At 41.2% G+C, this 26576-nt stretch overlaps 1 protein-coding gene across 11 annotated transcripts in view; it reads right to left on the bottom strand.

Moving 5' to 3' along the window:
• PITPNM2 (phosphatidylinositol transfer protein membrane associated 2) overlaps positions 1-26576 on the bottom strand; it is a 437162-nt gene that overhangs the window by 57526 nt on the left and 353060 nt on the right. For 8 of the 11 annotated variants that reach the window (XM_068244437.1, XM_068244424.1, XM_068244447.1 and 5 more), the window contains 4 exons: positions 23618-23782; positions 17202-17405; positions 13112-13260; positions 216-332 (listed from right to left, as the gene is read on the bottom strand). In XM_068244437.1, coding sequence (XP_068100538.1) covers positions 216-332; positions 13112-13260; positions 17202-17405; positions 23618-23782 — 635 coding nt within the window. The remainder of the gene's footprint in view (positions 1-215; positions 333-13111; positions 13261-17201; positions 17406-23617; positions 23783-26576) is intronic. The other 3 variants (XM_068244464.1, XM_068244456.1, XM_068244474.1) reach the window with 2 other exon arrangements.

Consider the following 26576-nt stretch of genomic DNA (forward strand, 5'->3'; position numbering starts at 1 on the left):
GCAATATTGTCTGTAAAAGGATTTCATATATGGAAGCTTGTTATCTTTTATAAATATCTTTATGCTGTTCATATGTAACTGCTCCTGGGAATGTTGTAAAACTTATTCTTGTGAAAATGAAAATGTTTAAAAAAACAAACAAACAACAAAGTATAACCAGTTAACAGTTTGCAAAGTGATAAGCATAAGAATGTTATAAACAACATTAAAGTTACCCGTAACTTCACATGCGTTCGTTTTCTTAGCCATTTCTCTCTTGGCTTTGAAGGGCTAAATACAGAGACTTCTTTTCCAACCAGTTCCAAAACACTTGCCGTTTCATGTCTCATGACCTGTATAAAGGGAGTATATAATTAGCCAGTGAAACTTTTATGTAGTGGTTCGTTTCATCTCAGGAAATCTCCACCAGCTAAAATTGACTTGGTATTTGAGCTTGAAGTAAATTGTCCCAACTGTCTAAAATAACAAGTTATTAGTTGTGCTTTATATTAACGAATCTGATTTACAATTTCAGTATCCAGCTTTCATTATCCATGGTTGTTTTAAAACTGGTGTGTAATTATGAAACATATGCTTTTTCAGACACCTCAATAAAAGAGGACAAATGTGCTTTACTATGTATTATTCAGCAATTTTTAACAACCCTGAGAAAGATGAAGTTTATTAAATTAGACAAGGTAGTCAGACGGCCAGGGACAGGCATGAAATGTGGAAACTTTTTTATTGCTACCCTGCAATATTATTTTACCTCTATAGGCTTTTAAAATATAGATCATTCCTCCTAGGTCATAACTTTTTTTTTTCAATTCACTATGGGCAGTTCTGTAAAAAAATTCAGCCCAGTAAAATTTTACACTTAATTTCCAAATTCCCTAAAATGTCCTTGCATGTGGTAGAAGTTCGGTAACATATGGAAAATACATACTTCATTCACTAAGCTGTTTTTCCTGTCCAGTGCATCCCCATTATGCTTTTAGATGTGCATATGTGCTAACTATGTGCTAAGTGCTAACTCCTATGTGCTAAGGAGCTCTTCTATGTATCAGTATACAGATATGCACATCTAAAGAGATATAGAGAAGCCGAGAAGCCTTTTTAAATGTCAAATTTTCCTGTTCTGTTGTTATGAAGTCCCGCCCACCAGTGCATCAGATCAAATGGGGTGAGAAGCACGGCTGTGTGGCTCTCCCTTTTAGCTTTCTGCTACATCTGTCAACGTTTACTGTATGGTGATTTTGAGTTACTGACTGGTCAGAGCTGGAGAAAAATATAGAACACACTAGTTGGTAATTTTACTCTTCAGTGCGGTAATTAGTTTAGTGAATTGGCATTTGGCTAGATGATCGCTAAAATCAGCTGTATTCTGCATTACCAAATGTGTTAATTCATAGTGAATTTAGGCCATTAGATTTTGATTTATTTATTTTTAAGGAAATTTTTTTTTATGTTTAGATTTAAAATAGATTTTAGAAATAGCCATGAAGACAACCTGGAGAGCTTGGAAGGCAGCACAGATCATTCTGCAAGCTGGTTCATTTGCTTGGCTTCTATGCTAGGAAGTAAATATTGAAGCTATGGAATAGGGCCTCCCGTCTAACATTGAGAATGTGGGCATTATATAAAATCACACCAAAAAGTACCACAAGATTTGGGCTGGTGGGAGGAGGAGATTTTGGATACAGCTAGCCCAAACTTTATACCAATCTTAGAATAAGGGGTGGTTAAGAATGTTTGATCGGTGAGTTGATCAGAGGGGTTGCCAGCTGAAATGTTATCTGTATGGGGGGGGGGGGGACCCGGGCCAGATTTTTTAACTCTTTTTCTTTCTTCTAGCTACTGGTGTCCAAACTAATTGATTGCCACATTTTATTTATTATTATTATTATTTAGTATTTATACAGCGCTGACATATTACGCAGCGCTGTACAATGTATATATATATATTGTCTTGTCACTAACTGTCCCTCAAAGGAGCTCACAATCTAATCCCTACCATTGCCATATATCTATATTATGTAGTGTAAGTACTGTAGTCTAGGGCCAATTTTTTTTTTTAGTGGGTGCCAATTAACTTATCCGTATGGCTTTTTTTGGAATGTGGGAGGAAACTGGAGTGCCCGGAGGAAACCCACGCAGACATGGAGAGAACATACAAACTCTTTGCAGATAGTGCCCTGGCTGGGATTCGAACCAGGGACCCAGCGTTGCAAGGCGAGAGAGCTAACCACTACGCCACCGTGCTGCCCGCATTGCCACATTCTTTTCTTTTTATTGCACAAATTAAATTTATTTGACTTGATTCTTCATAGAGAATGCTAGATTGCCTTGTATGATTCTTCTGTTGGTTAACAATTCATCACTATTGATGCCATATCTGGCAGTTTTTGTTTGGTCCGGTGACTTGTGACCTTCTTACTATTGTGTTGTACACTGATAATAGTTATTTTTTGCTGTTTATAAAACGTAAATACATTACAACTTAAAAAAAAGGATTTAACCACTTCCTGCAAAACGGATGCTTGTAAATGTCTTAGCTGTGCACCTTTAGTGCACATGGCATATTTACATAAACGTCCATTCTGTGCCACCAGTGTATGCGCATTTATACCCTTCAGCCCATAGCATGAAGTGGTTAAAGAATTCATTTCATGTTGTTAATTAGGGAAATGTTATATATTGAGAATGTGATATTTATTTGGTGCACAACCTCCTGGTTGGACTGGCAAGCTTTGAAAGCTAAAGGAAATAGTTGATTTATAGCTGATTAGTAAAGATAAGGTAGCTCAGAAGAAACATGTCCTTATTGCTACTCACGAAAGCCAAGTTCAAACAGTAGACTTTACTTCTCCAAAACAACCATTTGTGATCATTTTGGGTGATAATCTAGTGCAGTGTTCCCCAACCCTGTCCTCAAGGCCCATCAACAGTGCATGTTTTGTGGAAATCCACAGAGGTAGTAAATCAGCTCTGCTGAGACACTAATTACCTCACCTGTGAATGTTTGTGGTTTCCTGCAAAACATATACTGTTGGTAGGCCTTGAGGACAGGGTTGGGGAGCTCTGATCTAGTGTGTGTACAGGCACACCCATGACCATACTTCAGTAGTCTTTGAAGCTTGAAACCTCTTGGCTGACTGAAAATATGTCTCCCTGATGCAGCACGCAGTAGGGTGCCTCCTGCTTCACCTTCTTCTCCTCTCTTCATAGGAAAGTTTATGCTGGTGGCAGGGAGCCATGCAAGTGTGTCTGTATAGTGACTGGTGGTACAAAGTTATATGAAAAAAACAAGGCAAAAAATAACTAACATGCAGCTGTATCTCAAAGACCTACTGATCACTGGGAGCAAATTATCAGCTAATGTTTGCCTCCTCCCAGTCCTTGGCTATTGTAAGCAGGTCCTTGTAGGTAAATGCCATATTAAAGCAGCAATGCAGAGAGCACAAAAGCAGAAATGGTGAATGGCTATAATACCAGACTGCTGGTATGAAAACCATTTTTAGCTGTCTGGCTCCTATTCACCAAATTTAAGATGTGCATATATTTTATCCATTGCATTCCAGTGTTGTGGAGGCGTGTTCAGCTTACATGGACTACAAAGGGACAATTTGCATATTCAGCAAAAATGCATTATGGGAAACCTCACATACTCACTCCAAGCTGAATAATCACAAATACCTTCTGAGGGAAACTAAGCTGAGAAGGATATGGATTTTTCCTTTTAAATAATACCAGTTGCCTGACTCTCCTCCTGATCCTGTGTGCTCTGACTGAAGTCAGACTGGATTAGCTGCATGCTTGTTTCAGCCACTGCTGCAGCCAAAGAGATCAACAGGACTGCCAAGCAACTGGCAGTGTTGAAAGGGACTCCAAGCACCTCTCATTGGTATGCCTAGAGACTCCGACCAGTAATGCAAAGTACTTAAAGATGCATGCCATTCTGTAGCTTGTGCTCTCCTCTTTCACCTTTTTCCTCTTTCGCCATTCTACACCAAATAGTTTTTGTTTGATTTCAATTTAAAAATCGTGGCTGCCATCTTGGCTATGTTATAACTTCTGGGTCACCCATGTCTTCACTGTTAGAGAAGTGCATCACTGAATGAAGCAGGAAGAGGAAGTGACATGCATGGCCATTGCAAGAGGCTCCTTCAGAGGGGTCATAGCATGACTTTGCTGGAAGTTGTCTGGCTAAAAGGCATACCCATGAGAAGTGCTCGGAGTCCCTTTAAAAGGTAACATCCATATCCCTCTCAGTTAAAGTTCCCTTTAAGAAGGCAGATCTCTGTTTTGCATAGCATTAAAGAGAACCTAAACTGAGAAGGATGTGGATTTTTCCTTTTAAAATAATACCAGTTGCCTGCTGATCCTGTGTCTCTAATACTTTCAGCCACAGCCCCTGAACAAGCATGCAGATCAGGTGCTCTGACTGAAGTCAGACTGGATTAGCTGCATGCTTGTTTCAGGTCTGTGATTCAGCCACTATTGCACTTAAAGAGATCAGCAGGGCTGTCAGGCAACTGGTATTGTTTAAAAGGAAAAATCCATATCCCTCTCAGTTTAGGTTCCCTTTAAGGGCCTGTACACACTGCTGCGCTTGCGCTGCGCTTTTCAAATCGCAGGCGCTTTTTAATCGCAAGGTCTTTTGAAAAAGAATGAAAATCGTGAAGACCTGTACACACTGGTGCGATGCGCTTTTCCTATTCTCATGAAGGCTTGCGATTTAAAAATCGCATGCGATTTTACAAAGCGCAGCAGTGTGTACAGGCCCTTAAAGAGACACTGAAGCGGAAAAAAAATATGATATAGTGAATTGGTTGTGTACTATGAATAATTACTAGAAGATTAGCAGCAAAGAAAATATTCTCATATTTTTATTTTTAGGTATATAGTGTTTTTTCTAACATTGCATCATTCTATAATATGTGCAGATTACACAACACTTAGCATTCAAAATGATTCTTTCAGAGCAGTCTATGAACTAATGACCTCTCCTCTGGCAGATAAAAAGTAAATAGTTCAATAACAGTTGAGATAATAAAAGTCAGATAACAGCCCTCTCCACCACTTTGAAAGTCATAGAGCTTAATGGCTTGTTTGCATAGAGATAACAACTGGAGTTTCTTAACTCTTCCTGTACTGGAAACAATTAGACTGATGTATCTGATCTTAATGTTTTATTTCTTAGCTGTACTACACATACAAATCCTTATATCATAATTTTTTTTTCGCTTCAGTGTCTCTTTAAGAGGGCTTTTTTTCCTTTTAGCCCCTTACACACACCTAGTTCTGGTCCACCTTTATCTTGCTGATTAGTCTGTAACTCTTGGTGTTCCAAGTCCTAACACATAGAGCCACATTAATCCATGACATGCGCAGAGGAGGACCAAACAAGTCTGAAACAGTCTGTATGCATGTTGGATTATTGTGGTTCTGTATAATTAACAAGATGACACATCATTCTTTCCAGCAGTTCTGGAGGTGTGTTTAGCTTTTAGGGACATCAAAGGGATGATTTGCATATTCAGCAGTGATGCATTGTGGGAGACCTCATATGGTCACTACAACCTGAACAATTAAAAATACCGTCTGTTTTAAAAAGGCAAATTTCTGTTTTGCATCACTTATTTTTACTGTTCATGAATAAGTGGAGGATTGATGCAGTATGGTGTGATCCTAAGTAAGTAGGTGGTCCTGCTGTGGTGTCCTCTGCATTCCTGATTTTATTTATTACAAATGACATTTTATCTTGCTGGACCTGGTTGCCCTAGCCAAATTAAGGGAGGCCGATTACTGGCGGTGATTTTGCTACCAGGGTTTCCTACTGCTAACGTAAAGAAAAGACTGGCCTTTGTCATGTTCTAGACTTATTTACTGTAGATGTGATGGACCTTTCTGCTCAAAAATGTTACCAGTCAAACCAGCAGGTGGAGCTTCTAAACAAAAATGAATCATGTATTTGCATCAACGTATTCCTTAGTGCTATACATAGGGCTTGATTCTTTAAGATGCACCTTAAAGGGAACCTGAAGCGAGGAAAATTATTTAAACTAAACACATGACGTAGTTGCAAATGAATATTACATACTAACCTCACCATCAGTTCCTCTCAGAAGCTCACCACTTTTCTTCTTACAGTGATCCCTTCCAGTTCTGACAATATTTTGTCAGAACTGAAATATACCAGTTGCTGTCAGTTATATGTCAGCAGCTGTCAGTTACAACTGAATGTGCAAGGTAATGTCCATGTTTCCCTATGGCTCAAGTGGATGATATTACAGTTTAACAGTGTGCTGACCAGGAAGCTGTTAGGGGGGTAATGGCCATTTTTAAAATGGAGGACGGAGAAGTCCATTGATCACAGTGGACAAATGGGACGCAGGAGAGGAGAAAGAGATTGAGGAGTAGACTACACTGGAGGTGACCTGAAGTATGACCTGTGTATGGTTATTTTGACTTTATATTTTCAGTTCAGGTTCTCTTTAAAGGGATACTGCAGGGGGGGTTGAGGGAAAATGAGTTGAACTTACCTGTGGCTTCTAATGGTCCCCCGCAGACATCCTGTGCCCGCGCAGCCGCTCACCAATGCTCCGGCCCCGCCTCCGGTTCACTTCTGGAATTTCAGACTTTAAAGTCTGAAAACCACTGCGCCTGCGTTGCCGTGTCCTCGCTCCCGCTGATGTCACCAGGAGCGTACTGCGCAGGCACAGACCATACTGGGCTTGTGCAATACACTCCTGGTGACATCACGGGAGCGAGGACACGGCAACAGAGGCGCAGTGGTTTTCAGACTTTAAAGTCGGAAATTCCAGAGCATCAGTGAGTGGCTGCGCGGGCACAGGATGTCTGCGGGGGACCATTAGAAGCCCCGGGTAAGTTCAACTCATTTTCTCCCGAACTCCCTAAAGTATCCCTCTAACCACTTGAGGACCGTGGGCTTTACCCCCCTTATGTACCAGGCACTTTTTTTTCCATTCAGACCACTGCAGCTTTCACGGTTTATTGCTCGCTCATACAACGTACCACCTAAATGAATTTTGGCTCCTTTTCTTGTCACTAATAAAGCTTTCTTTTGGTGCTATTTGATTGCTGCTGCGATTTTTTCTTATTATTATATTCATCAAAACAGACATGAATTTTGTCAAAAAAATGATTTTTTTAACTTTCTGTGCTGACATTTTTCAAATAAAGTAAAATTTCTGTATACATGCAGCGCGAAAAATGTGGACAAACATGTTTTTGATTAAAAAAAAACCCATTCAGTGTATATTTATTGGTTTGGGTAAAAGTTATAGCGTTTACAAACTATGGTGCAAAAAGTGAATTTTCCCATTTTCAAGCATCTATGACTTTTCTGACCCCCTGTCATACTTCATGAGGGGCTAGAATTCCAGGATAGTATAAATACCCCCCAAATGACCCCATTTTGGAAAGAAGACATCCCAAGAGAGGCATGGGTATGTGTAAAAATACACCCCAAAACACATTATACTACTTCTCCCGAGTACGGCGATACCACATGTGTGGCACTTTTTTGCACCCTAACTGCGCTAAGGGGCCCAAAGTCCAATGAGTACCTTTAGGATTTCACAGGTCATTTTTGTTTCAAGACTACTCCTCACGGTTTAGGGCCCCTAAAATGCCAGGGCAGTATAGGAACCCCACTAATGACCCCATTTTAGAAAGAAGACACCCCAAGGTATTCCATTAGGAGTATGGTGAGTTCATAGAAGTTTTTATTTTTTTTGTCACAAGTTAGCGGAAATTGATTTTAATTGTTTTTTTTTCACAAAGTGTCATTTTCCACTAACTTGTGACAAAAATAGGAACCCCACAAGTGACCCCATTTTAGAAAAAAAACACCCCAATGTATTCTGTTAGGTGTATGACGAGTTCATAGAAGATTTTATTTTTTGTCAAAAGTTAGCGGAAATTGATTTTTGTTTTTTTTTCACAAAGTGTCATTTTTCACTAACTTGTGACAAAAAATAAAATCTTCTATGAACTCACCATACTCCTAACGGAATACCTTTGGGTGTCTTCTTTCTAGAATGGAGTCATTTGTGGGGTTCCTATACTGCCCTAGCATTTTAGGGGCCCTAAACCGTGAGGAGTAGTCTTGAAACCACATGTCGCAAAATTACCTGTGAAATCCTAAAGGTACTCAATGGACTTTGGGCCCTTTAGCGTACTTAGGGTGTAAAAAAGTGCCACACATGTGGGGTGTATTTTTACACATACCCATGCTGGGTGGGAGAAATATCTCTGTAAATGACAATTGTTTGATTTTTTTTTACACACAATTGTTCATTTACAGAGAGATTTCTCCCACCCAGCATGGGTATGTGTAAAAATACACCCCAAAACACATTATACTACTTTTCCTGAGTACGGTGGTACCACATGTGTGACACTTTTTTGCAGCCTAGGTGCGCTAAGGGGCCCAACGTCCTATTCACAGGTCATTTTGAGGCATTTGTTTGTGGGGTTCCTATACCACCCTGGCATTTTACGGGCCCAAAACCGTGAGTAGTATGGAAACCAAATGTCTCAAAATGACTGTTCAGGGGTATAAGCATCTGCAAATTTTGATGACAGGTGGTGTATGAGGGGGCGAATTTTGTGGAACCGGTCATAAGCAGGGTGGCCTTTTAGATGACAGGTTGTATTGGGCCTGATCTGATGAATAGGAGTGCTAGGGGGGTGACAGGAGGTGATTGATGGGTGTCTCAGGGGGTGGTTAGAGGGGAAAATAGATGCAATCAATGCACTGGGGAGGTGATCGGAAGGGGGTCTGAGGGGGATCTGAGGGTTTGGCCGAGTGATCAGGAGCCCACACGGGGCAAATTAGGGCCTGACCTGATGGGTAGGTGTGCTAAGGGGTGACAGGAGGTGATTGATGGGTGTCTCAAGGTGTGATTAGAGGGGGGAATAGATGCAAGCAATGCACTGGCGAGGTGATTAGGGCTGGGTTCTGAGGGCGTTCTGAGGGTGTAGGCGGGTGATTGAGTGCCCTAGGGGCAGATAGGGGTCTAATCTGATGGATAGCAGTGACAGGGGGTGATTGATGGGTAATTAGTGGGTGTTTGGAGGAGAGAACAGATGTAAACAATGCACTTGGGAGGTGATCTGACGTCGGATCTGCGGGCGATCTATTGGTGTGGGTGGGTGATCAGATTGCTGCAAGGGGTAGGTTAGGGGCTGATTGATGGGTGGCAGTGACAGGGGGTGATTGATGGGTGGCAGTGCCAGGGGGTGATTGATGGGTGGCAGTGACAGGGGGTGATTGATGGGTGATTGACAGGTGATCAGTGTGTTATTACAGGGAAGAACAGATGTAACTAATGCACTGGCGAATTGATAAGGGGGGGTCTGAGGGCAATCTGAGCGTGTAGGCGGATGATTGGGTGCCCGCAAGGGGCAGATTAGGGTCTGATCTGATGGGTAACAGTGACAGGTGGTGATTGATGGGTAATTAGTGGGTGTTTAGGGTAGAGACCAGATGTAAACACTGCGCTTGGGTGGTGATCTGATGTCGGATCTGCGGGCGATCTATTGGTGTGGGTGGGTGATCAGATTGCCCGCAAGGGGCAGGTTAGGGGCTGATTGATGGGTGGCAGTGCCAGGGGGTGATTGATGGGTGGCAGTGACAGGGGGTGATTGATGGGTGATTGACAGGTGATCAGTGGGTTATTAGAGGGAAGAACAGATGTAACTAATGCACTGGCGAATTGATAAGGGGGGGTCTGAGGGCAATCTGAGCGTGTAGGTGGGTGACTGGGTGCATGCAAGGGGCAGATTAGGGTCTGATCTGATGGGTAACAGTGACAGGTGGTGATAGGGGGTGATTGATGGGTGATTGATGGGTAATTAGTGGGTGTTTAGGGTAGAGAACAGATGTAAACACTGCACTTGGGAGGTGATCTGACGTCAGATCTGCGGGCGATCTATTGGTGTGGGTGGGTGATCAGATTGCCCGCAAGGGGCAGTTTAGGGGCTGATTGATGGGTGGCAGTGACAGGGGGTGATTGATGGGTGATTGACGGGTGACTGACGGGTGATCAGGGGGATAGAGGTATACAGTACACAAGGGGGGGGGGGGGGATCTGGGGAGAATCTGAGGGGTGAGGGGGGGTGATCAGGAGTCCCCAGGGGGCAGTTTAGGGTTAAAAAAAAAATAGCGTTGACAGATAGTGACAGGGAGTGATTGATGGGTGATTTGGGGGGTGATTGGGTGTAAACAGGGGTCTGGGGGGTGGTCAGGGGGGGGGGGGGGGCTGAGGGCGTTCAGGGGGCGGGGGGGGGAGATCAGTGTGCTTGGGTGCAGACTAGGGTGGCTGCAGCCTGCCCTGGTGGTCCCTCGGACACTGGGACCACCAGGGCAGGAGGCAGCCTGTATAATACACTTTGTAAACATTACAAAGTGTATTATACACTTTCCGTGCGGCGATCGTGGGGTTAACATCCCGCCAGCGCTTCCGTATGGCCGGCGGGATGTTGCGGCGGGTGAGCGGAGTCAGGCGCCGGCGGAGGATTGCGTCACGGATGACGCGATCGCTCCGCCCATGCCCCTAAAAGGACCGCCGCCTCTGTGGGTGAGCTGGTCCTTGCGGGCTCCACTTCCCGGCCGCCCCTGTGTGTTAGGCGGTCGGGAAGTGGCTAATGTGAAGGAGCAGCCACTATGCATGCCTTACATAGTAGCGCTTGCATAGTTGCTATGTATAGGAAGGCACGCTCCTATCTAAGTAAGGCATGCTCCTATCTAATGAAGGCACGCTCCTTACATAGCAGCGAGCTCTGCTATACAAGGCATGCAATAGGGGCCAGTCCTGCACATTAAGTTGTGCAGCTTAATGAATCAAGCCCATAATGAGTAAAACAGTCCTGGAAGTCCTGAAGCACTACATATATATATCTCTGCAAATGAAAAGGTGCCAAAAAGTAGGTGAAAAAGTACTATCAAAATTATTTTGAGTATTTTGTTGATTTCTGGTGGTTTAAAAGGCATTTTACTGACAAGTTTAAAAATATCACCTGGGAGAAAACTCAGATGAAAAAGTTATTTGCATATGGGCCATTAGAGTTCCAGCCTCTAAACAGTAAAGTCATGTTTCCTGGAAAAGGCGAGAATTGACAGATACTGGATAAGTGCTCTTTCCGGTTCCTTGAGAGTTCAAGCAGCCGGGGCCTCAGTGTTACATTCTACCCCCACAGAGCTTTCTATCTCACTAAAGAGCCCATTCACACTGGGGAGCTTTCTGAGCGTTTTCCGCAGTGCTTTGAATTCCTGGCGATCGCTGGCACTTTGAAAAGTGCTAGTGTAATGCATAGCATATGATAGTGATCTCACTGCAGCGATCACCAGCAGGAATTGGAAATGCATGCACTGCTTTTCTGCAATTTTGGTGTATTTGCATTTCAAATGTACAAAAAAAAAATAAAAATCACAAACCAAAATTGTTAAAAAAGGGCATCCATTTTCAGTGAAAAAAAAAATATCACTCTGCAAAATGCTAGCGATTTTGCGATCCCCAGTGTGAATGGAGCCTAAGTCTCAGTTCCCAAATGCTGAAAAAAACATACCTGTACAGTACGTTTTAAGTAGCTCAAATAAATGCAGGAAGCAGATACTGTACTATTTTTAAAAGGGTCCGTCCTGCTCCACTTTTCAGGACGTGCGGATATGTTGCCCATAGCTGCCTAAGGTGCTAACACATCCGCAATGAACATTAACGCACAGAATTGATCTGTTGCAAATGGGAACTGAGCCTAATGCAGCGCAGCGGGAAAAACACATACCAGAGCTCTGGGCATTGTCCTCTTCTCTCCTTACAACTGTCAGCTATTCTAAAGCATCCTCTGTACAGCTCCCAATGCATGTATGTGACCCAATGAATGTCAGGTGACCAAGGCCAGATTTATACTTTAAAGCGGAATATAACCCTGCATTTCAACTTTGCTCTAAAACATTATTTACAGTATATTATATGCAACCAGCATTTTTTTTTACTAAACCAGCATTGGAAGGGTTACACAGTGCTTTAAAGTTCCTGGAGATTTCTGCAGACGCATCAGAAGCTGACATAGATACATTTTGTTTACATAAATGTATCTAAGTGTTGAATGTGACTCATCTCTCTGACTGAGAAGGAGTTGGAGGACAGCCAAAGAGTGTGTAACATTTCTCAATAGATACATATAACTAAATAGAATGTAACAATCTGAACTTCTGCATATCTCTCCATGGAACTTTAAACCTCTTTGTTTAACCCTTCCAATGCTGGTCTAGTAAAAAAAAAATGCTTTTTGCATATAATATGCTGTAAATAATGTTTTAGAGCAAAGTTGAAATGCAGGGTTATATTCCGCTTTAACCGCACCTAGGCCAACTTTCTTGTAACTCCCCTTCTACATGCAACAGCCCCCTCCCACCTCATGAGCTGCCCCCTCTTCCATGTGTAACACCCATGTGAAGCATGTATGGCACCGGTGACCTATTACTACTGTGGTCGGAAGCACTTTAATTGACCTGAAGAAGTGGCTTTGACCATGAAACGCATTGTCAAATGTGCATGATTAAAGTTTGAAGCGTATTTTACTACCACCTGACTGCTACTTTAAGGTAGGAGAGAACATTAATTTCTATATCTCCATCTACCCAGGTTGGTTTCTACGGGCGCCTCCTACCCACCCCAGTTTATCCATGTGAAGCAGTCTTTTTATGCACAACCATATCTTCCATGTGTTGTGCCAATTTGGAGCCTCCATTTTCTATTTATGGCCTCCTCCTTCATATAAAGCCACTCCTGTTCCATGCTCAGATGCCCCCTTGGGTAGTAGAAGCCACCCAAGGACGGGCCTTTGTGGCCCTGCAGGTGACACACATTGGGAGCCTACGGCGTATTCTGCAGAAATGGTGGTTATAAGAAGTAAAGAGGATGGTGCCCAGAGCTCTGTCATGAGGGACTGACAATTTTTAAATTAAACTCTGAATAAAAGCGTATGTCACCACATGCCCAAAGTAGTATGAGGTTGCGGTGTTATCCTATTATCATTCATGCAGCGTCTCCAAATATGTATTATCAGAAGCAGACCATGTATTTTCCATCTCACTCACCTGTCTTAGGAGAAATGAAACCACATCTGTTGACTCCCAGTAACTGGCATGGAAAAGATGAGGAAGGGCAACTGTGGGGAAAGCAGTAAGGGCATCCGGACAATAAAGGGCATAGTCGATCCTTTTTGTACCCCACCATTTTGCCGCAACTGAAAATGGAGAAGCACATTACTTCCTTACTGCCATAAAAAGAATGATTTGATAAGAAAAGCAGGCTATATCTAGACCAATAATTATATTCATCAATTTGAATGAAGCCATATTGTGGGCTGAGCAATCAGATGTGCAAATCCAATAAAAAGTTAAATTCCTTGGGTATTACATAAAGTTATACTTAATTATATACCAGTCTACCAAAAACTGACATCACCATAGAATTTGTGCTTGGTGAGAGAAAACATGAGGTTAGGCTGCAGCCCAATTTACACCATGGTCATTGCAATGATGAATAATGGACCCATACAAACCCCTTATTTGAATGGAGCAGTTTTTACTTCCTGGGTTGTATCCCATGATGCACCGCTGAAAGTGTTTGGCACACACCATATTCATTGCCATTATATCAAAGGAATGGTTTTAGCACATTGGGGGCGTTATATTAAATTTTAGCTCAAGGCATGGTATAAACTGGCTTTCAATAGAATATCTTCATGAACACAGATTGAGCCCCAAATGGTTACATTCATTCAACTGAATTACAATTTGGTCAAATTTGTGAATAATTACGAAAACCAAACCTCATTTATCAGCGTGCCTCACATGCAGCTGCACTTTCCCAATACAGGTACCATCCAAAAAATAGGTAGCAATTTCCCAAGTAACACATGCAAGAAGGAGTCTTAGCTTCAGAAATGCTTATCTGTTCTGGCAACTGCATGCAATCTTCTGATGGACCATGACAAGAACACAAAGTCCAGAAAAAGAAACAGGAAACACAGTAGGGCTCATTTATGAAAATTGCAGACAAGAAAAATGAAGGTGCAATCCACACCAACTAAACTCAAATTTAGATTAATTTACTGAATTCCTTTAAAAATTGGTTGCCTGTGGATTCCTCATAAATGCCCCATATGCGTCTTAAGAAAAGATAGATGTTTACATCATAGAAAACAGGTAAAGGAAATGATCACCAAAAATGCATGTTACCAATTTAGTCAAGCCAAAATATTGAGAATACATAGGAAGTGTGGATATTGTAGTCCTTCATGCATCAATTTTTTAAAGGATACCCGAACTGACATGTGACATGATGAGATAGACAAGTGTATGTGCAGTGCCTAGCACACAAATGATTCTGAGTCAGCCACTTACATACCTGATATTTAACTTTTTCAGGCAGAGAAAGAAAAAAAGGAAAACAGCATAATTATTTGTGTGCTAGGCACTGTACATGCACATGTCTATCTCATCATGTCATGTCAGTTCGGGTATCCTTTAAGTAAATAGTATATTTAGACAAACTCCATGGTGGGTTGGAAGATTTTCAAAAACACAGGAGAAGTAACGACAATAAAGTCACTTCATTCTAAGCATAGGTAAGTTGCTCTACTTTTGGTAATTATTTCGTGCAGGACTAGAAAGAGAAAACATTACTGCAATATTAGTTTTTTTATTTAAAAAAAGATGGAAAAGGGAAGAAGTGATTTGCAGGTCAGGAAAACAAATAATGTAAGAAAAACTACATGATCTCTTGGGTCCTATTATTACCAGATGATGATATTGACTATATTGTCCTAAATCCGCAGAGCAGTACTAATATACGTTTAGAGTGTTCTACCATCTTATGTACACAAATTTAGAAATCAAAGATATGTATACTTTTCCAATCAAAAGACACTAGAGCTCACTTGAACGACAAAAGAACAACAGTAATTTTGACTGGTTTTGCCGATAACAACCAAGGTGCTGGGATGTATTTTCCAACCTGTAGCAAGAGATATGTGGAGGCTGCCATATTTACTTCCTTTTAAGTAATAACAGTTACAAATTATTATGAAAAGTGCTACAATATTTTGCTAATTACTTAAGGTGGCCACACATGATACAATAAAATGATCTGATTTTACAGAAATTCGATAAAAACGATCAGATCTCCCGAAAAAATTGAAAGCATTTTTTTTCATTCGACTGAAAATTCCGATCGGATTTCCCGATTTTTGTCTATCCGGAATTCCAGATATTTTTCTTCAATTTCTCTAAAGATTGTATGGTGTGTGTTAGATTGTCAATTTATTTATATACACTCCCAAACAATTCTCTCCAATCCAATTCCAATCATTTTTATCATAACTGGGGAAAAATTGAACATAGGTGTGTGGTACATTGGTCATGTTTTCGAAACGTTACAATCAGTGAGAAAAATTTATTGCAATTCTTAAATTGAACAGATATTTAAAAAATGTATGGTGTGTGGCCACGTTTATATGTCACAGTCGAAATTTTATAAGACTAATAAAAACAAGTCCACTGTTTTTACTGCAAAGTCTCTGTGCGTTCGCGCTCTATGATGGCTTTGGCAGAGCACTTTAAGACAAATTATGGTATTGATAGACAGCGCTCCGCGTTCTTAAACAATTGACCGCTATGCACCCCACAAGGAATCAGACTCACCCTTCCTGTTTGACCACTGTTAGACTGGTCAAAGGTCGCTCTGGACTGTCCAGCAGCAAACTCCCAGGCTGCCTCCTTCGCAGACCAAACCAAACGGAATTATGCTATGTGAGTGTATCTCTCCTATGAGGTTATACTGAATGAAGACTCTACCCAGCATCTGCCCGTCAAGGGGAAGCGAAGGAGGCAGCCTGGGAGCCGGCTGCAGGATAGTCATAGAGCGATCTTTGACCATCTATCAATACCATAACAAGTAATACCAGTTGCCTGGCAGTCCTGCTGATCCTCTGTTTATAATTCTTCTAGCCTAATGCTGGATACACACGGTGCGTTCCCGCGCTCGATGCGCCTGTCGATTCGCGTCGACTCGATTATTTCCATCATGTCCGATTCGCGTTCTGATGGATCGCTAGGTCGATTTGGCATAATTTACATGTAAATCGACCTAACAATCATCGAAATGCGCTCGGAAATGCTCGGAAATAATAAGAGTCGATGCGAATCGATGGGCGCATTGAGTGGGGGAATGCACCGTGTGTATCCAGCAATACACCCTGAACAAACATGCATATCAGGTGTGTCAGATCTGACAAGATTAGCTGCATGCATGTTTATTTTGTTATTCAGAAACTACTGCAGTCAAGTAGATCAGCAGGGCTGACAGGAAACTAGTATTATTTAAAAGGAAATAAATATGTCAGCCTTCACATTCTTCTCACTACAGTTGTCCTTTAAATATGGACGTTGGTACCAGATTGGATCTTAGCTACAACACCTCACGGATCCAGTACAACTAGGTAAGCAGGATAGCTCTATGCTGCAAAATAATGAACTGCAAGAAAGGTAATAGTTAACATTATAAAGTAGTAACTGAGGACAGGTGCACAATCACATGCAGTAAAAGCATGAGGGCTTTATTAAAGGGCACATTTCAATTCTTAACATTGGTTCTGCATGATTCATGTATATTTACATATTCCTGAACATAGAATGCAAGAAAGCAAGGTCCAAGTACGGCCCTCATGCATCCTATACGGCCCTCATACATCCTGCATTCAGGAGCCATTTGGATCAGTGCACATCATGAGTTTCCAATAACATTAAGGACAGAGATGTACCCTGTAGCATGGCTGGTGTGCATTTACAGTGCAGTGATTATGCCTCACACAGGATGCAGGGCTGCAGAAGTGTATACACATACTCTATACAAATCACAGGATGAAATGACAAAATCAAACAGTTTTTTCCCCTAAAATGATAAATAAAAGTGGCCAAAAAAAGAGAAAAATGAGGAAATGCAGAAAGTGAAATGTATTTGTAGGAGAGGCGTCAGTTCTTCCTTTCACTGAAGTAATGCTTTCTGAATGAGCCCTTGCACTGAATGACTTACAATGAATGTGTTCTAAAGAGGGGTTAAATAGTGCCAGCATGGCTGCTGCTTGGGTTAATAATACCAAAGCCTCTGCCCTAAGCAGAATACCTTTAGAGATGTCCACGCCTTGGATGCCTGGCTTGACGCAGTGCTTCCAATCCCCCACCTCTAGCATTCCTCCTAAGTGACTCTGCTCAGTATGGGGCTGACTGTGTTTAGTGGGGGAACTTGTTTTTGTGTGATATTTATAAGGGAGAGCAAGCTGGGACAGAAGACTTAGCTTTTTGGAATGGTTAAGATGATTTTTTGTTTCTAAAGGAACAAAGCAAACACCAATTAACACCACAAAACATGCAAAATCACGGCACAATTTTTCTGCCTTCCAGCAAGAAGTATATTTAATCATCTAAGTGAATGTTATTATGCAAGCCTGGAGCACTGTGTTCTCTGTAGTCAGTGATATTACTTGCTGGAAGACAAAAGTGAGAAAGTCTACAAACTATAGAACAGTTTATTTCGTGAGTAAAAAGTGCCAAAAGTGCTTGTGTGCTCCCAGTAGATCCTTGATAAAGTTTCCGGAGGACCAGTGGTGCCTGATTATATTGGTGCTACTGGCAAGAAAAAGGTTCCCAGCCTGATAGACTAAGCAAAACATGTACAAACAAACAATGTTTGCAGCTTCCAACAGAAAACTTCCATACTTGGAGTGTGAGATGCTATCTCTTGTATATCCAGAACTTTAATCAGGCTCGCAAAGGTTTTAAACAGAACACTGTATCAGATGCAAATTTTCCGCCCTGCTGTTTCTTGTTCTCACATTAGGCAGATGTGTAGTGCATCTGCAGTATTTCCCATAGGCCTCGGCTCCACAATCCTGCAACACTGGTCCCGAACAAATTATTTACAGCCTTAGAAGTAACTTACCATATGACTGTGACATACTGGTAGTGGGAAAGTGAAGCTGTCAGCAAAAAAGCCATTCTGCCAGATTTACATCTTTGGCTTACAGAACCCTGAACTGAGAAGGTGATGCCAATGCCCTCTTTCTTCTAATAAAAATGCCACTTTCATGACTGTAGTGCCAACCTGAATCTTTGACCAGAAGCAACTATATAGGTCAGGTGTCAACTTTTTACATGTCTGTTGCATGTGTGACACAAACTACGAGAAGGACAACTGAAGTGAGAGGTATAAGGAGGCTGCCATATTTATGGCCTTTTAAGCAATACCAGTCGCTCGACTATCCTGCTGATCTTCTGCCTCTAATACTTTCAGCCATAGACCCTGAACAAGCATGCAGCAGATCAGGTGTTTCTGACATTGTCAGATCTGACAAGATTACCTACATGCTTGGTTCTGTTGTGCTTCAGACACTACTGTAGCCAAATGGATCAGCAGAGTTGCCAGACAACAGGTATTGCTTACAAGGAAATACATATGGCAGCCTCCATATACCCCTCACTACAGTTATCCTTTAGGACAAAAGATCAGCAAGACAACCATACAGACAGCATTTTTACAAGAGGACAGCAATGGCAACTTCTATATCACTGGCAACCTCCATATTTTCTTTCCTAAGTAAAATGAAGTTGCCTGTCTTCCAGTGATTCACTGGGCCTGACACAGTTTACATTCCCTTGACTGAATCTGAATTGCAGGTTGAGCCTGAAGTAGTTAATTTGGGTGCTCAGCGGCGCTAAGAACACTGTAACCATGTTATTAGCTGTGCTCATGCATATTTTCCATCAGATTATTCAGATTGTATTGCATAAACAGAGAAGCTGATGGGTCCAATCGATCTTGAATGATCACATTTTTGATTGTTTCCTTAACCTCCGGCTGATGAACCTTTATATAAACATCGTATCTGCACTAAAGGTGCAAATATAGGACTTATTTTAAATGTCCAATTTGCAGGAGGTTGTTTAAAAAATGATTATTATGTTTGGTGGAGATGTGATCACAAGGTGGATACTGTTGTGGATCATTAAAGAACAATCTTTTTCTGTCAACATGAATGATCTTATCGAAAATATGATCAATTGCTAAAAATTGTACCTCTAATGGGCACCTTTAGGCATCAGGAAGGGAAGGGGCTTGTTGGATGATAAAAGTTAGGTACATTGGGGATATCAGTTAGAAAGGGATCTTGGTAAGTGTCAGGCAAGGTAGATGAAGAGGGTTAGGGTTAAGCAAATGTTGGGAAGAGCTAAAGTTTTTGCTTCGTACAGGACACCCAAACCACTTTTCACTTAAACAGAATATAGATGGATGGTATTCGGTACCCAAACCAATGGCACTTAAATCAAGTGTGCCTGGTCCGAGACCATGTGGACTCCCATTCCTACCTCTCAATATCTCAGCATTTAAAAAGGTGAAAAGAATCTAGAACAATGCATATGATTACTTTAAAAATGTAGTGAGAGGTATATGGAGGCTGCCATATTTATTTCCCATTAAACAGAATATAGATGGATGTTATCCGGTACCCATACCATTGGCAATTAAATCAAGTGTGCCTGGTCTGAGACCATGCGGACTCCCATTACTACTTCTCAATATCTCAGCATTTAAACAGGTAAAAAGAATCTAGAACAATGCATGTGCTTACTTTAAAAATAAACTGTAGACCAATCTCTAAATACATAGCTGTAATACATATGTATTAACTGCCAAAAAAGATGAAATTGTGATCAGACCATGTGACAGCGAGGAGGACAATGACAATTTACATATGAAATCACAGTCTTATCCTACCGCCTATGCTACATGATAAGATTGTTCAACTCACCAAACTATCTGAAAATGATTGCCACTCTTTGGGCAATTCATATATACAATATGTATTTAAATAGTTTGTTTCTGTTTGGAGTTTTGCTTTAAATGTATTTACCCAGACACACAAGCTTTGATAGAGGACCAATATCTAGGCAGAAATATATGAGATAATTCTGTTCAGATGAAGTATTTTATGTTGGTCTGTAAAATACCTTAAAATTGAATACAGGATGAGCAACTTGGTGTAGCAGCTACCAAGCTATGTCATGGGTCCTCATTACTAAAGTGCCAGGCAACAAAAAGTTCAACCAGTCAGCTTAAAATAGATATACAGTGATGTGAAAAACTATTTGCCCCTTCCTGATTTCTTATTCTTTTGCATGTTTGTCACACTTAAATGTTTCTGCTCATCAAAAACCGTTAACTATTAGTCAAAGATAACATAATTGAACACAAAATGCAGTTTTAAATGATGGTTTTTATTATTTAGTGAGAAAAAAAACTCCAAATCTACATGGCCCTGTGTGAAAAAGTGATTGCCCCCCTTGTTAAAAAATAACTTAACTGTGGTTTATCACACCTGAGTTCAATTTCTGTAGTCACCCCCAGGCCTGATTACTGCCACACCTGTTTCAATCAAGAGATCACTTAAACAGGAGCTATCTGACACAGAGAAGTTGACCAAAAGCACCTCAAAAGCTAGACATCATGCCGAGATCCAAAGAAATACAGGAACAAATGAGAACAAAAGTAATTGAGATCTATCAGTCTGGTAAAGGTTATAAAGCCATTTCTAAAGCTTTGGGACTCCAGCGAACCACAGTGAGAGCCATTATCCACAAATGGCAAAAACATGGAACAGTGATGAACCTTCCCAGGAGTGGCTGGCCGACCAAAATTACCCCAAGACCGCAGAGAAAACTCATCCGAGAGGCCACAAAAGACCCCAGGACAACATCTAAAGAACTGCAGGCCTCACTTGCCTCAATTAAGGTCAGTGTTCACGACTCCACCATAAGAAAGAGACTGGGCAAAAACGGCGTGCATGGCAGATATCCAAGGCACAAACCACTTTTAAGCAAAAAGAACATTAAGGCTCGTCTCAATTTTGCTAAAAACATCTCAATGATTGCCAAGACTTTTGGGAAAATACCTTGTGGACCGACGAGATAAAAGTTGAACTTTTTGGAAGGTGCGTGTCCCGTTACATCTGGCGTAGAAGTAACACAGCATTTCAGCAAAAGAACATCATGCCAACAGTAAAATATGCTGGTGGTAGTGTGATGGTCTGGGGTTGTTTTGCTGCTTCAGTACCTGGACGGCTTGCTGTGATAGATGGAAACATGAATTCTACTGTCTACCAAAAAATCCTGAAGGAGAATGTCCGGCCATCTGTTCGTCAACTTAAGCTGAACCGATCTTGGGTGCTGCAGCAGGACAATGACCCAAAACACATCAGCAAATCCACCTCTGAATGGCTGAAGAAACACAAAATGAAGACTTTGGAATGGCCTAGTCAAAGTCCTGACCTGAATCCTATTGAGATGTTGAGGCATGACCTTAAAAAGGCGGTTCATGCTAGAAAACCCTCAAATATAGCTGAATTACAACAATTCTGCAAAGATGAGTGGGACAAAATTCCTCCAGAGCGCTGTAAAAGACTCGTTGCAAGTTATCGCAAACGCTTGATTGCAGTTATTGCTGCTAAGGGTGGCCCAACCAGTTATTAGGTTCTGGGGGCAATTTCTTTTTCATACAGGGCCATGTAGGTTTTGAGTTTTTTTTCTCACTAAATAATAATAAACCATCATTTAAAATTGCATTTTTGTGTTCAATTCTGTTATCTTTGACTAATAGTTAACGGTTTTTGATGAGCAGAAACATTTAAGTGTGACAAACATGCAAAAGAATAAGAAATCAGGAAGGGGGCAAATAGTTTTTCACATCACTGTAATGCTGAATCTGTTCTGTAGAAGGTCCATAAAGCCAGTTCTTATGTAAAACATAAGAAACAGACAGTGAGCATTCCTAGGACAGCACCATTTGTGGATTACGACATTACAGAGAAAGTGTATATTTTTTTACTTATAGGACACATCTGAGGAATAAAAAAAAATGAGATCTACTTACCTGCAGCTGATCGTTCCCTTGCGCAGCTCCGGTGGCCCGGGGTCCCCTCTGTTGCCGATGCCGCGGCGCTTGCGATTACGCTCCCGTAGCAGGGAACATTATGCGCAGACGCAGTACTTCTGATCTGCGCAGAATGGTCCCGGCCACCTGGGCACAATCGCAAGTGGCTCAGCGCTTGCACAGAAGATGCCGACCTTGCCAGGTTAGCATCTGCAACAGAGAGGACCCCGGGCGACTGGAGCTGCGGCGAGGGACAGATGGGGTGCTAGGGGCTGGAGGAAGACCCAAATAAGTAGATCTTGGGTTTTTTTTTATTCCTCAGACTTGTCCTTTAAGCAACACAGCAGGCTAGCAAAAATAAATAAATGGAATGAAAGCCGAAATGTGGTGCCATTGCCTCAGCTAGGTTATAGTCCTCTATATAGCTGTATTTGAACTTTTCAGATGGGAATATCCAACATGGTCCTACACGTAGGGAGGGAGGATTTTCAAACGTCTACACCGAGGAACCTGACAGGAAGGATCAAATTGTTTAAAGCAGAAACGTCTGATAAACAAGACTTGTATAAGGCTTTTTTGCTACCAGTTTCCCTTTTATGTCAACATATTTCCACGTATGTGTGGCATGCAGTATGTGGGTGGATTCATGCTCAAGGACAGCTATAGAATGTAGCAGCTCAGCAGGTTCTTTAGCTTAAACACCTAGGTGTACTCTACATGGAGTGGTAATGCTAAAACTGCTACTGGCATGTGAGGAAGCAAAGCAGGTTGAATACACTGAGCAGTCACACAAACCAGGCACATGATGTTAGGTCTACCTACATGTGCTTGTTGACAGGTGTATGAAAACACATACACACACATTTTTAGCAACAATTCGTAATGATTTGAGGAAGAAGCTAATGGCCGTACCTGGCCCTTATGACATGCTTAAAGCAAAGCTACCCACTGTACTGAGCTATGGAACATGCAAAACCGGCGTAAGCTTGTTTGTCTTAAAACAGAAATATGTGGCATCCAAGATCTGCTAAGCAGAATAAAGCGCAATCCATTAATAAACACCAGCCTAGTTTGTTCTACTTCCTGAGTGTCTACTTCCTGAATGTCTGTCAGCTACAACACAAGATTGGCATTGTCAAAATTGAGAATTCTGGCATAAAGACAAGCTTCTATAGTACAGCCAAATTAATGCCAAGTCTTTCTGCTGATTGACCGCTTTAAAGATTTTGTCATGCTCTCTGTTTTTTTTATGAATTCAGAGATAGTCTGACAGATCTGCTAGTGAAAGCAGGACGTTTCTCTGACTACTGCTTTGGACAGGCAGAGCAGAAGGAAACAGTTAACGAGTGGTTCTGAATGAAGGTTACCAATCAGAATGCGGTCATAAAGTTAGTTTTAATTGACTTAACCCTTCATGCTCCACTCAAATGTAACCTCAATATTTCATTAGCATTTTCCTTCAATTGCCAACAGGGTTCTATTGGACTAGGCTGGTGTCTTAATCCTTTCACCCACACTGCAATGATCAAATGAAGATTGTTACAAAGTCTGTGACCTACTGGACTGTAATTGGCACTGTATCCTTGATAAGTCCTGTTAGGCAACAAGGCACTTACTGTTGGCTATGTTTGAAGCCGTGTAACTGTCAGCCATTCCAGAGACCTGACTTGCAATGCTGATTTCGCTTGCTCTTCTGTACCCCCTGAAGTGGGGAGCTGTTATGGGGGAGGAAGGGGAGGCATTTTCCACGAAGACTGCACCATGAAACTGAACAACATCCGCTATGAAACCAAAAGAACAAAACAGGAGAACAGGGAGAAAAACAAACAAACAAAACAAAACAAAAAATAAATAAATTAAAAATTTACACCCAAACAAGACGAGAAAACAAGAATGCATTAGGAGGGATGAAGATGCTACAGCTCAGATGTATACACTTTCAAGCATTAAGGAACATAAAATAAGATGCATTTAGTTGTCAAACCTATATAAACACAGGCAAATGAAATAGAACCCAGTGTATTTCATTCCAGGGCTGGGTAAAAAAAAAAACAAAAAACAAAAACACAAAAATAACAAATGGGAAATATGGAGGAAAAAGTCATTCACATTTGCTTTTATACTGGTCTACGGAGCATGGTTTTCAATGCAATGTAGGCTCCAAGACTGACATATTTTTATATACATATATATGTACATGATACATACAGACACACAAACACACATCTATGTACACATATATACATATATAAACATATGCATATAAGGGCATATCATTAGTACAAAATAAAAAGGTCAGCGAGGAGGGCAGGAATATTTGGGGGGTTTAGCCCTGCAAACAAACTGAAAGCAGGCTGTAAATACATCAGTTTCATAGGCTTCATGATAAATAGACAAGATTTCCAGAGACAGATGCTGAAAACAGTGGGCTGGAATACTGTGCATTACAAAGCCTGGTCACATGACAGGCTGTGGATAGGCTTCCAATGTTATACCTTCGCAGGTGGGTAATTCATACTTTGGTTATGTAAAATTTAGAAATCAGATGTCATTGTCATGTGGATGCACAACCAGGATTAAGTTAAGAGGTGATTGCAGAAAGATGAGCTTTCATGTTCAGGCAAGGTATTCACAACAGATCCCAATAATGTAATACCAATATAACAAATTCAGAATTGGGACAAGACATGTACATTGTTAGAATAAGCAATACTTTATAACTTTTATCAGGCACCTGATGATAGAAAGGCGGCTCACCCCCACCCCCTCCCTTCAGTCAGGGGCACCTCTAGCTACTCAATACTGAGGTTCCTCTAGTTACCTAATACTTGGGGGCATCTCTAGCTATGTATTATTGAGGGTACTTTTGGCTACCTTATGCTAAGGGGTACCTCAAGCTACCTATGATGGGCAAGGGAAGTGAGAAGTGACAGCTGGGACAGCCAGCACACTTGTGGGGCAGTTCGGGGGTGGGTGGGGATTAAGGGCGTCGGGGTTTGTAGGTTCATGGAGAACGGGTTCTAAGGTGCCAGGATATCTGTGCCTATAGGCTCCTGTGAGGTGAATCCGTAACTACTCGCACAACGCCACTTTCATTATACATAGATTTCCAAAAACCATGAAAATCATGATAAAAATAGTAATATTCCTGAATGTGGTCATAAAACGTCTGTAGGGTTGTTTTTTTTATTGGTATATATATTGAAATAAAATGGTAACTTCATATAGTTATTTAGGTAGAAAAAGTATAACCAGTTAGGTTTTGGTGTACTCCTCCAAAATAGGTGGTTTTTCTTTTATCCATGATGCATAACTTTGGTAAAAATGATCATAGGTGCAAGTATAGACCAGTGTAGATTTCAACTTCCACGTTCACTCACACAAACCACTCCTGTCCCGCTGATATTGCAATGCTGTAACCCGCTCGCTGCATCTTGGTCAGCAGCTATTTTTATTGGCTCTTGACCCAGTGATCACTGTGAGCCGGTCACTCACCTCATTTTTATTAGAAAAAAATATCTGGTCTTTAAGAGGCCAGAGACAGCAGATCTGGAATCAGTTAATATTTGCTAAACAAATACCGACATGTCTAAATTTGTCATGGACTACTTGGAAAAAGGTCTGGACCATCTTCATCTGGACCAAACTGATATACGAAAGTCATCCAGAAAATAACAGCCATTTGCTTATATCTGCTTCACAAGGCACTCTTTCTGTGCAATTTGCATCTGTCAGGTTAATCCCGTCTCTCCCTGCACTGTTTGCCACGTCACTGCAGAACACTGGTACCTGTTTTTTCAGCAACATTAAAATTAAGGCCCCATCCCCAATACCTCCAACTCATAGGTCAGAAGTGTTATACTACTACAACAAAGGGCATGAAAAACGTGTAAAAATATATGATAAATGCTTTAACAAAGGAGGCAATTCTCTTTAAAAGAACTTTTCAGCACTGCAATTTCAAAAAAGATCCCAAAAAAGTAGGTGAAAAAGTACCATGAAAATTATTCTTGCGTAGCTTTAAAGGCATTTTATTGATAAGGTGGTAAATTAACACTTAAGAGAAAAAGTTAATTGAATAGGGGCCAAATGTTTCTAAATAAAATAAATGTTTCCCTGATTAATTATATGAAAGCAGCTGTTACTTTCCATTTGACCCTCGTGTATACCTCTAAAAAAGGTTTATTTAGGCAGGTCTTGACTCTGGTGAGTAGACCATACAATGTTAAAACTTGTAAAGTATTCTGGAAGGAGAACCATGGCAACCAGAAATTCAAGTTTAAAACATCATAATAAAGGCAAGTGAGCCATTTGTACAGTTTAACACTAAATTGTATCTAAATACTCACCTGGTCACAGAACTGTGCAGCTTCTGACAGTTAATACTTTAGTGAGGTGTGGGTTACAAAGAAACAGAGTGGGCTACAACCCATAGTGGTCTGGTAACAAAGAAACAGAGTGGCCTACAACCAATAGGATTCAAGAAAGGTACAGAGGCGCCCCAATAAAAAACTGGAGCAATGGAAAAATAAAAAATAAAATCCAGTTTTTTATGTTGCATGAGGAAGCGGGCGT

Source organism: Hyperolius riggenbachi, chromosome 1 (assembly GCF_040937935.1).
Source record: "Hyperolius riggenbachi isolate aHypRig1 chromosome 1, aHypRig1.pri, whole genome shotgun sequence".
Classification (NCBI taxonomy): domain Eukaryota; kingdom Metazoa; phylum Chordata; class Amphibia; order Anura; family Hyperoliidae; genus Hyperolius; species Hyperolius riggenbachi.